The following is a 12,459-nucleotide window of genomic DNA, read 5'->3' on the forward strand; positions in this document are numbered from 1 at the left end:
CTCCAAGGTGATCGAAAACAAATTTATTTCAACATTATTATTACTAGGTATTAAGAATAAAACAAAAACAAACAACGAATTAAAATAATTATTCTATTTTTTTTTTTTTTTTTTTTTTTTTTTAATTTTTAAACGTATTTTTGTAAAAGAAATATAAGGAATTACTCACAAATCCTTGCTTTTAAAACTCGTTACTTCGAACTGTTCTATACGCCCTGCATAGGTGTTATGCAAGCGACCGCTTAAACTTAATAACACGAAAGTAATTGAAGTTATACTACGGTCATTTTGATATCAAGGTCCGTGCCAAGTATGAATATTGTAAAAAGGTGAATTTTAAATAGTACAATTAAGTTTTTTTTTTTTTTTTGGTTACAATTAAACCTATCATCTTAAACGCTGTTTAATTATTTTGATTTTTCGAAAAATGATTTAGGGCAAAAAATAAACATTTAATATTTGATTTATTTGTAAAAATTGGATTTGTAAATATTGTTACTGTGTTAAGTTGTTATAATTATGATATTGTCTAATTTTTGATATTGTGAGCGTAAGATGTCGAATGCCAATGTGCGGGTTAATCAACAATGATTTTTGTCACAGCGTTGAGTGCTAATGTTTTTAGTTAAGATTCTTTGTATTATAAATAAATAATAATTAAAAAAAAAATAAAAAATGAGCCTGTTGCACCGCTTGTGGATAACGCTATTTAATCGAACGCTATCTAAAAAATAAAAGTTTTTGATATATTATTAATTTTTAACCATCGAAGGCTTTATGGGGTAATTCTATTCGAAAATATGAATCAAAAGTGGTAGTTTATTAATTTGAGGAAAAATAGGTTCCAATGGCCCGTTCTCTCTTGCTGCTAAAGTCTATTTGTAACTTATTTGTTGGATATTACCCACAACCGGTAAAACCGGCTCTTAATGTTCTCTGTGGAATATTTCATGTTGGGTTTTTTTCGTATGCAATACTGATATACTTTCGAATAACTTGATAAAAAATATTATTATGGGGTTTTTATTCTTTTTATTTTTTTTTTTTTGTATTAAAGAATAGTCTGTACTTGGATGACCGAGCTTAGCTCGGTATTTTTTTTTTATATATCGTATTTTTTGGAAACCATATTTAAATACGAATTAATACTGATGAATAATATTTTTCAATCTCACCGACATAATAATAAACAATATATGACCTGTATGTGTGAGAAATCACAAAAAATTAATTTGAAAAAAAAAGAGGAAAAACCGTGATAACCGGGGTATTCTCAATTCGGGACCGCCCGATTTCCAACTTGAGCTTGTAGACAGTGGCGAAAATTACGTTCGTATTCTAATGATATTGTAATAGTTTTTCATTGCCTAAAAACACGGCTAAAATGACATTTTCTAAAAATGAATTTTCACGACAATCGTTCAAGCCGTTTCTAAGATTCAGTTTATATATATAATTATATATATAAGAATTATATATATAAGAATTTAGGAACTAAATATTTACAGATATTTTTGGTATAAATGATGTCCGCGTGGAATTGTGCCAAGAATGCTGGCAGCATTTCCCCGTTGTATCGCTATGCCGATTTTCTGGACAAAAAATGCACCAGCCCTCTTGTCACCAGTGGAGGCAATAAAGCGAGGAGTTATCTCATTAAAAAAATGTTTGGCACTGCTACTCCAAGGTCCAAGAATTGTTTATTTAAATTGTAATTATTATTAATTGTACAAGAATTGTTCGTTTAAAGGTATTAGATCATATGTCAAAACGAGGGATATTGAGTTGTGTAGTAGCGTCTTAGCGCATTAGTTACAGCTGATCGTTAAGTTAGTGATCATTGACTTTGACCGCCTATCACATTTATTTTATACGCCATAAAATGTTTTGGCGTAGTGTGACAGAACTCATAGGCTCTAGGCATACCATTCTTATTTTACTGATAGCCGTCGAGTGTAAGACATATCTTAAAGAGTAACTCCTTAAGAAATGAAAAAAAAAATATGGTGAGTGAAATCGTGTGAAACAACTGACGCTGGTCCTCAGTAACACTGGCGATTTGTGATGCTGACAATGGCGTTACATAACTCTTTTAGCGGTTTATGTAAGACTAGCTTCTGTGCGCGACTTCGTCCGCGTGGATGTTATTTTAAAACTGCGATATCTCCTGAGATACTCATTGAAATCGAATTATATAAAAGGCTATTATATTTTAAATTAAATACTTGTGATGAATAACGTATTTATTTAGATAAGGATTAATATCATGTTTATAAAAACATCTTCGCAAATAATGCAATATTTTAGAACAAACTTGGTTAGCATAAAAAGGTTATAGTGAGCCAACCTTAAAAGATAGATATGTGCTGTCGCGGACTTTTTTTTAGAACTTTTAAAGAGGATCAATTCTGTCATACACGATTTTTGCGAAGCTTTAACTGTTTTCACAGCGCACGCAGCGGAAGCTCTCACAAGGAAAAAAATAACCCCCGATTTTGAAACATTCTTCATTAATGCTCCGCTCCTTTTGGCCTTAGCGTGATGATATATAGCCTATAACCTTCCTCGATAAATGGACTATATAACACAAAAAGAATTTTTCAAATCGGACCAGTAGTTTCTGAGATTAGCGCGTTCAAACAAACAAACAAACTCTTCAGCTTTATAATATTAGTATAGATACAGGTGGGTATGGTTTACCAGCACATACTACACAGTATGATACTGATAGCAATAGCAAGCGTCAATTTATATTTCGATTTTAGAGTTTTATTATTTAAAATTAATTATAATTTTCAAATGACTTCAAAAAAGAATCTCAATCCGACTATTTTTTATATGTTACCTCAAAGGTGCCAATAGCATTTTTTCTCATGTATCTTCCATGTATAGACAGCAATCCGTTACATTTTTATTATACCTAATATTATGTATTAATGCAATTTAGGTACATTACTAATTGCACAATAATTCTTTGAAAATGTAATTAATACATCATTACCATTGTCCATTTCCTTCTAACAAAACACTTAATTGTCTCAATGAATCACCATTTCGTAATTTCAAAGTTAGTTTAGCATTCCGAATGCACACAATTTGGTACGACATATTATTACAATTTATGACATCGCTCTGGTGTAGTGGTGCGTATACGATTCAAAAAAAAATTGTGAGGAAAGTCATATTATTATTTTATATCTATTTTTAATATCATCAATGCTAATCACTCAATTATTAAGAAATATATCATTATAATAAATATATAAAACAAAGAAGAATTTCTAGCGTAGGTTTTTTATTAAGTAACGTCAGTAATATGACGTCACTATCTTCAATATAATCTTCAGATAAACGTCTTGATAATTCTTTTTACTTTTTAATTTTTTTATTATTAAAAAAATAGGAGGTTTTGTCACACAGTGACCACGTCAAATCCATCGTTCTTAACTAAATCAACGACGTCTCTTTAGATATATTAGGACTAATTTATAAACATTTCTAGCCTCTTCAGAAGTTGGAGAAGCCAAGATACTGTTGAATACATTATTTAAATTATATTCTGGGTACTGCATAAAAAACAAACATAATTCTTTCTATCAATAACTTCAACGTTACACTCGATAGCGTTATTTCAATGAACACAAATTCTAACGTTTCCGGTCGAGTGTCGATGTGGGCGCTAGACGTCGGTAACATTCATTATTTCGATGGCCTCATATAATCCTCGCATCTATCGTATCCTCTGAACTTGATGCTATAATTAAGGAAGTTATTTTTCAGTCTATTGTTAAAAAAAATACTTATACATACAATAGTGTTCGCAAATGTGAAGAAAAAACCAACTTTGAGTACATCGACAGGTAATATAAAGTAATTAGACGAAAAAATAGTCAAGTAAATGCGCGTTATCAAACATTACTCAAAAAGTCATCATCAGATCTTAATCAAATTTAAACGGAACTACAAGACAAGTATCAACTTTTGATTAAAATAAGAATTTCAAAATCGGTACACCTGGTAAAAAGTGATGCGATATAATACTACGTAGATCAACGAAAAAATAATCAAGTAAAAATGCATTGCTAGATATAACTCAAAAAGTAATTGTCAGATCACAATCATATTTAAATGGGGCCACATGATACGCACCACCTTTCGATTAAAAAAAAATATATCAAAATCGATCCGCCCAGTCAAAAGTTTTGGGGTAACATACATAAAAAAAATCGTGTGTTGTCGTGGGACACCAGATAGGAACGAAGTTTCGTATTATAAAATATTAATCCCAAATTCTATTCGAGTTATAAAGAAAATAATTATTCCGGTATACGTTTTTTACTATGATTTTTATCCATAAAAATAAAAAAAAACATCTTTATTTTATTTACAATTATTTAAAAATTTAAATAATAATCATCGAATGATATAATAATAATAGCAAAGTGTAATAATAATAACAGTCATTTCGTAGACCTTACATTAGACTCTGTTTAGCCGACATACATGACTCTACATAAAAATTTTACGCTTTTTTTAACGTTACGGACGTTTTTCGCCGGCAAGGGTACCTTTCCGCAACATAAGGAACTTCCCCATAAAGAACTCCGTTTCAAAATACACTTCGATTGAGAACCGCCTCCATTTTTGGAATTCGCATTTTACACATTCTTTAGGTATAATAAAAAATCGAAAAACACTAAAAAGCTACTGACTCGTCGAAATTTGGATATACACTCCCTTATTTATATCCTTATTATATCCCCGGAGCTGTAGCCCCATATGCCTTCTCAAATCCAGCCCTGGCTATGTGATGGCTGGGTACGTAGCATGTTTAATCATGAATTCAATTTGATAGTGGTAATCGGAATAAAAACAACAATTCCAGTAATATACTTTATTTTATTTATTTATTACACAGACACACGGTCATCTGTTCCTTAGCTAAGCATTTAATGCTTGTGTTTATAGGTAACAGCCAGCTGATATAGCTATTAGCTACATATATATTTTGTGACAAATACATATAATCTTTAATATAAAAATGAGTCGCTGAATGTGTTGCTAAGCGCAAAACTCGAGAACGGTTGGACCGATTTCGCTAATTCTTTTTTTAAAATATTCCTTGAAGTACGAGGATGGTTCTTACGGAGAGAAAAATTCAAAAATTTTTTTTAATTTTCCTGAAAAAGTCTAAAAACAACACTTTTCTATACTCCCATACAAAAGATTTGTGATAATACTTAAAAGTCAATTTGAACTTTATTACCATACGATAAAGTTTGTGTTAGGCGATACGAAGTTCGCCGGGTCACCTAGTACTTATATATAAATAAATACACATATCACACCCAGGCTCAAGCAGAAAGGATTCCAGGCTCAAGCAGGAGGGTCACTGCAAACTGAGCCAAGGGGCTAGTTAAAACGTTTTTGGTGATCCTAATCAGTGCCTACGGATGCGTCAGCTCGAAGAGGGCGCAGCTTCTCAATGAGCGGTACGGCGACCCCCACCAGCTCGTCCCAAGCCACCAGCCTTCGACACGGTTCACATTCACACTCTTCCATCTCCCCTTCTTCGAATCCAAGATCTTCGCCTGAATATCTACAAATGATAATACTATAATAATTCTTCTACTCAGGGTATCCTGTAGTAAATCGCTTTTAGTGATATTTAAGACCGACATAATATGTTTATTTTACATAGTTTTAAATGTTGTATTTGTATAGTGTGTGAAGTAAACAAATCGTATTGATTGTAAAAAATATGGATACATAAATAAACATGTATTAAACCCACAATCGGAGCAGGAATCGAAATCAAAACCCCCGGAGCAGAAAGTAGGGTCACTGCAAACTGCGCCACCCGTGGGCGTTGGCGATTTAGTTCAGATCAATTAAATCATTTTAGCGTGATTAAGTAGCAACTTTAACTTTCAACTGAGGTAGTGAGGTAGAAAAGGAAATATCCTACTCAAAATCTGATGCAGCCCGACTGGGGCAGTACCTCCAGTAGTCGACCTTACCGAACATCACAGCTAACTAATACTGTTCTCAAACAGTTGTGTTCCTGCGGTAAGATGGCCAGAACTTCGGGGGGGATTGGGGATAGGTTGGGCAACGCGCCTGCGATGCTTCCGGTATTGCAGGCGGCTATAAGCTAGCCAAACGCTTGTTTACCTACCTAATTGTTAAAAAAAACAAATATCTATTTAAAATTTCTCATTCGTGCTCCTGGGGGGATTGGGGATTGGGTCGGCAACGCGCTTGCGATGCTTCTGGTGTTGCAGGCGTCTATAAGCTACGGGAATCGCTTACCATCAGGTGAGCCGTACGCTTGTTTGCCGACCTAGTGACATAAAAAAAAAGAAAAGTGTTTAGTGGCGCTGAATTTCACGCATGACATGGTTATATTTATAATAGTTCACATCCAGAATCAATGGTAACTTCACTTTTAACTGTAATCGATTAATTAAAACAAATATCATTTTAATTTGTAGATAACATGACGATACAGGTACTTATGAAGTCAAATTGCATAAAATTCCTAGGAAAACGCATTACTAGCGAACGAGTGATTCTCGAAACATAACTAACCGTTCACCGTCATCGTCGAATTCTTGGTTCAAGTGTAATTCCTCTTCGACGCTGTAGGCTTTCATCATCGAGGATCTGGCTATATGAAGCTGGAAGCGCTCCTCCGGTTGCTGACTGCTATTAACGTCAAGATGTACCTTTAACAATATATATACATGGTGAGCTCGGGCTGGTTTCCGCAACTCGACGACTTTGTCCCTATTTTGCGTGTAAACATATTTATAACATAATATAATAATTGTAACTTGTACACCTACGTTGACGCTAGACCATTTCCTTTAAATTAAGGTTGCCTGGAAGAGAGAGTGCCGCTTTTTAACCGACTTCCAAAAAAGGAGGAGGTTCTCAATTCGACTGTGTTTTTTTTTTATGTACGTTACATCAGAACTTTTGACCGGGTAGACCGATTACGACAAATTTTGTTTTAATCGAAAGGTGGTGTGTGCCAATTGGTCCCATTTAAATTTATTTGAGATCTAACAACTACTTTTCGAGTTATATCTAATAATGCGTTTTTACTTGACGCTTTTTTCGTCGACTTACGTTGTATTATACCGTATAACTTTCTACTGGATGTACTAATTTTGATAATTCTTTTTTTGTTGAAAAGGAGATATCCCTAGTTTGGTACCGTGATAAGGAAACCAGGATCTGATGATGGGATCCAAGAGAAATCGAGGGAAACTCTCGAAAATCCGTAATAACTTTTTACTGGGTGTACCGATTTTGATAATTTTTAATTTAATCGAAAGCTGATGTTTATCATGTGGTCACATATAAATTTTATCGAGATCTGATAACTACTTTTTGAGTAATTTTGATAACGCGTAGTTGCTTGACTATTTTTTCGTCGATCTACGTTGTATTACTTGTCGGTGTAATTGAAGTTGGTTTTTTTTCGTTTGCGAGCAAATACAATTATTAGCGATAAAGGTCACCCTTTGTACCTAATGGATATATTGTTAAAATCTTTCTTTCTTTGCTATATATTATTTCTGTTTTTGGTGTAAAATTAAGTGTATTATTATATAAACACAGCTATTTTAAAATCACATACAGACACCTCAACTTTATAATCATATTTACATACATGTATAAATTATAAAAATATTAATCTTATATGTACATACCACTCGGTCATCAACCCGCCTGCCCAGCGTGGTGACTATGGGCAAAACATATAAGTTTACGCCATTTGGTACGAACTTGTGGAGGCCTATGTCCAGCAGTGGACTGTAATAGGCTGAAACGATGATAATGATGATGATGATAATGATGATAATGATGATGATGATATGTACATACAAGAATGTCATAATTATATATATAAAATTCTCGTGTCATAGTGTTAAATATTGAACACCTCCGAAACGGCTCGCCCGATTTTAATAAAATTTTGTGGGCATATCGGGTAGGTCTGAGAATCGGCCAACATCTATTTTTCATACCCCTAAGTTATAAGGGGGGGGGGATTAAGCGGGTTAATAAATATATGGCAAAGAAACGTTTGCGGGGTCAGTTAGTTATATATAGAATTGTTACGTTACCTGATGATATTTTGAGATCTGAGGGTCGCTGGCGCGTCTCTCGCCCTGTTTAGACGCTTCACACGCCGCAAAAATTGAATCATCGTCTGAAACAGTACAACAATTATGTATCATATGACGACGCGTTGGCGCAACGTCAACAGCACTGGCTATTGCGCTTGTCGCAGGTTTGATCCCCGCATATGACAACGCCTTGGCCATATTTATTTCCATTATTTATGTTTCCGAATCCCCACCACTGAATAAAATCCTACTGGAGGCCGGTGAGTGTGAAACGCTTAATACTTAAATCTATATACCACCTGCCCATCTGAAAAGCAATATCCCTTTCATTATCAGGTTGTCTGGAAGAGATTGCTTTTTAGCAATAAGATCGCCTGGTTGTACAATTTGTTACTATAATTGCTTGTAATTTTAATTTTGTTCTTTATTTAAATGTGCAGTAAAGTATATTATTATTATTATTATTACTTATTTGTATGCTTAATCTTTACGACAATTACAAATTAAAAGTAAGGGACGAGTCCATTATACTCGTATTTAACTGAGGTAGAGCACAGCAGGAAATATCTGCTGCATCGTCGACCTTAATCTTCCCCTTCCTAATCTTCCCAGGAGCTCTGGTCACCTTACAAACCACAGGAACACAATATTGCATTGTTTGCAATTTTATGTATGTAAGTGTTATGTATGTTTATTGTTATTATATATTGTCTCTTAGTACTTTGTTCGAGTATTCTAATTGCACACCAATCGTTTGTTTACTTCCTAACTGCAGTTTCTATTTCGTGTCCTATACCCAAAGGTTGTCTGGAAGAGATCGCTCTTTCAGCGATAAGACCGCCTTTGTACATCTTTCGTTTTATGTTTTTTTTTTTCTCTGTTGTTTCTTTTAATGGTGTACAATAAAGAGTATTATTATTATTATTATTGCATAAGAGCAATATTATTTATCTGTGATCTTCTGTAAGATCTGGTACTTCCCTAAATCGGGCTGCTCCAGATTTTGATTAGGATATTTTCTGCTGTGTCCAATTTCAGTTAGCCACACATTTCCGAATAGGAATGTCAGGATAAAAGAAGTACGCGTGGTGCTTACAATGTCCAGCTATATACATACCAAGTCTCAGTCAGTTCAATCAGTTCAGCAATTTTTTACGTAAAAGAGTAACAAATACCCATCCATCTTTTTTAAACTTTTGCATTTATACTATAAGCAGGATTTAGTTTATAGCTGTGATAGAGAGGATCATTATAATCATTAAACCCCGTTAAAAGTTACAAGTTAACACTCATAAAAAATACAGTCGAATTGAGATCTTCTTTTTTTGAAGACGGGTAAAAAGGTAATCATAGTACAGAATATAAAGCGCTGTCATACAAAATTTGTACAAGGAGTACTTAAAGGGTATATAACTTTATTAACATTTTTTATTTAAAATTTTGAATAGGATATTATAAAAATATAAAAATATTTTTTTATTATTTAAAAACAAATTTTGACCCCGACGTGATTTGAACACGCAACCTTCTGATCTGGAGTCAGACGCGCTACCGTTGCGCCACGGAGTCTTATAGACTAGGTATTGAAATAACTGTAGCTATCTTACCGTTATCTATCATAGTTGCTAAATATATGATAATTATCTTTTAGATAAATATAATTGTAGATGACAACTGCTGGTGAGGTGAACTACTGCTGCTGGCGATACTGCTCCCTGCCTCTTCATTTTGGCCCCGTCGCGGGACAGCATGGCTGGTAAGTTGGTAACGGCCAAGCCACATATTTTGACTAAGGTGTAGAGTTTGTGAAGTTAGGGCTTGTAGAGTTAGGGCGTGTAGAGTTAGAAGCTTGGCTCTACATGAGATCTGATAACTTTTTGACAGTGCGAGCCATATGATCTCGTCTTGGCAACATTTTACATGAAAATGTTTTTGGTGGGATTTCACTTCTTTTTGTAAGTTGCTTATGACAATATTATAGATGCATTTTACCTCCGACACATTTTATACCATAAATATCATCCAATTTTCACCATATTCGGTTTAAGCACGCTGTTTTTGATTTTATGTTGAACTGATATGCAAACGGTGATCTCCGCCAAAACTTAAATACCAAAATTACAAAATGTAAATTTTCGACATAAACTAATAACCGATTTTTATTTTTTATGTATTTTATTATTATTATTTATAACAAGGAGTAACAAGGAGTCCCTATATCAATTTTCAGACCTCTAGCATCAAAATTTGCGAAAGTCTCATACAAACTTCCATCCCCTAGTTTAAGGGGTTGGGGGGTAAAAGTTCCAAGTTTTAGAATTTTTTTGTTGTTTGTGTACTAATACTAGCTTATGTACCAAATTTCAGCTTTCTGGGACTTCAGGAAGTACTCTAAGAATTTTGATGATCATCAGTGAGTGACGAAATCGGGGTTTTTTAGATATCAATAAAATCTAAAGTATAAGAGCTATGCAATTGAAACTTTATACGTTTAATAAGTTCACTATTGACATCATATCGCCAGAATTTTGTTTATCTGGTATAATCCAAACCCAAGTTATGAGGGTTCAAAAAAACGACGAAGCACTTCGAGAAAAGATAGGTAGTGCTTTTCGTTTTTTTTTTTTTTCTTTTTTGGCTCGTCTTGGCGGGGGCACTACCGTGCCCCCAGATCTACAATTAAAATGTAAAATACATGACATTTATTGTTATTTGTTACAAATGGTTTACAATAGTTTTCAAAATTTTTTTAAATTCAGTAAGAGTACTAAGTACTTAATTTTGTTTCATTTTTAACCATCTTCAAAAAGGAGAAATGGGTGAGGATTTGTACAGATTTTGATAATTATTATTCTAATCGAAAGCTAGTGCTTGTAATGTGGTCCCATTTAAATTTAATCGAGATCTGTCGAGTAGGTACTTTTTGAATTAAGCCTAATAATGCGTATATGCGGTAGTGTGGTAATCGCTTACCATCAGGTGAGCCGTACTCTTGTTTGGCGACCTAGTTGTATAAAAAATATTATAAATATTTATCATGTCTTATTTTTATCATAACAGTTGGGATAATTTTTTTTATATTATCTCATCTGTTATGCTACGAAAAGAGATACATTTTTTCGATTTTGGAATATTTTTATTTTATTAATCGTTGTAGCGTAATATTTTATAGATTGCTTTCGTCAATGAATTGGCTCTCAAATATCATATCATATATTATATTAATACACTTAGGTTAAGATGTTTGCCTTCCTATTTGGAAAAATCTCACAATTACTCCACATAAATTGTATATCGCACTGTGAGGATTAATGGGTTAAACTTGAACTGCTAAATACCAATGGTCAAACTGATTATCTGTACATTTGCACCGTTTATATTCCCCCTCCGGTACAGAAACATATCTTGGAACACTTCATTTTAAATACAAATCATATAATTGATAAACTTAGCTCCTTTAACATAATCGTTCTTGGGGATTTTAACTTGGGTGGTCTGTGTTGGAACTAGACGACTGGGCCTGCACTGACTTCGATAACAACGAATAATTTGTTGAATTACATGATTACTGATTTAATGTCATTAAATGCTCTTACACGGTATAATTGTTGTAAAAATAATAAAAATCGCGTTTTAGACCTAGTAATTAGCTCTCTGGTTATCTCCCAATTGAGCGAAAGCAAGGACCCTCTTTCCGGGATAGAACCATTACACCCCCCAATTGAGTTTTCCGTTAAAATTAACTTTCAGGAAAAGCTCGAATCTTGTATTGGGGCTAGGTTCCGCTTCTACAAAGCTGACTATGACAAAATTACGAGTGCCCTGAATAATATTCTTGGGAGAAGAAATTGTCGAGTTATGATTGCTGTTCTGAGAATTATCATCGCTAAACATGTGCCCAAATCCAAAACACGGTCTAGTAAATATCCGCTATGGTTTTCTGCAGCACTGATAAAAGTCATCAATGAAAATTTTAAATATCGTATGTATGGCAACCATCGTGATTTTACTTTTAAGTTGCTCAGGGAGCGTTGCGCGAAGCTTCATAATCTAAACTATAAATTGTATTTGAATAGCCTGGAAACAACTTTGCCTTCAAACCCTAAACTTTTTTGGAGCTTTATCAAGCGCAAAAAGGGTAAGTCAATTTCCTATCCTGCCACGATGTCCTTAGATGGCGAAGTGGCTTCTTCCGGACCTGTAGTGCTATTCTGTAAGAACATTTTCGTATCTCGACAGCGGAATCCGCGGTGAGATATCAAATTGATATTCATTAAAACTCGACAGTCCCGTAGCGCCACACTTGTGAGTGCGGCGA

General features: G+C 33.9%; 1 protein-coding gene and 1 non-coding gene across 2 annotated transcripts in view; both read right to left on the reverse strand.

Moving 5' to 3' along the window:
* Positions 1 to 5,271: 5,271 nt before the first annotated feature.
* The window catches only part of LOC123663623 (armadillo repeat-containing protein 2), a 41,280-nt gene continuing 34,092 nt past the window's right edge, over positions 5,272 to 12,459 (reverse strand). The window contains exons 17-19 of the mRNA XM_045598291.1: positions 8,139 to 8,224; positions 6,592 to 6,728; positions 5,272 to 5,599 (exon numbers count right to left, since the gene is read on the reverse strand). Of these exons, the coding sequence (XP_045454247.1) occupies positions 5,437 to 5,599; positions 6,592 to 6,728; positions 8,139 to 8,224 (386 nt within the window). The 3' untranslated portion in view covers positions 5,272 to 5,436. The remainder of the gene's footprint in view (positions 5,600 to 6,591; positions 6,729 to 8,138; positions 8,225 to 12,459) is intronic.
* Trnaw-cca lies at positions 9,639 to 9,710 on the reverse strand. The gene has a single exon. It is a non-coding gene; the product is annotated as a tRNA-Trp (tRNA).

This window comes from Melitaea cinxia, chromosome 20 (genome assembly GCF_905220565.1).
Source record: "Melitaea cinxia chromosome 20, ilMelCinx1.1, whole genome shotgun sequence".
Classification (NCBI taxonomy): Eukaryota; Metazoa; Arthropoda; class Insecta; order Lepidoptera; family Nymphalidae; genus Melitaea; species Melitaea cinxia.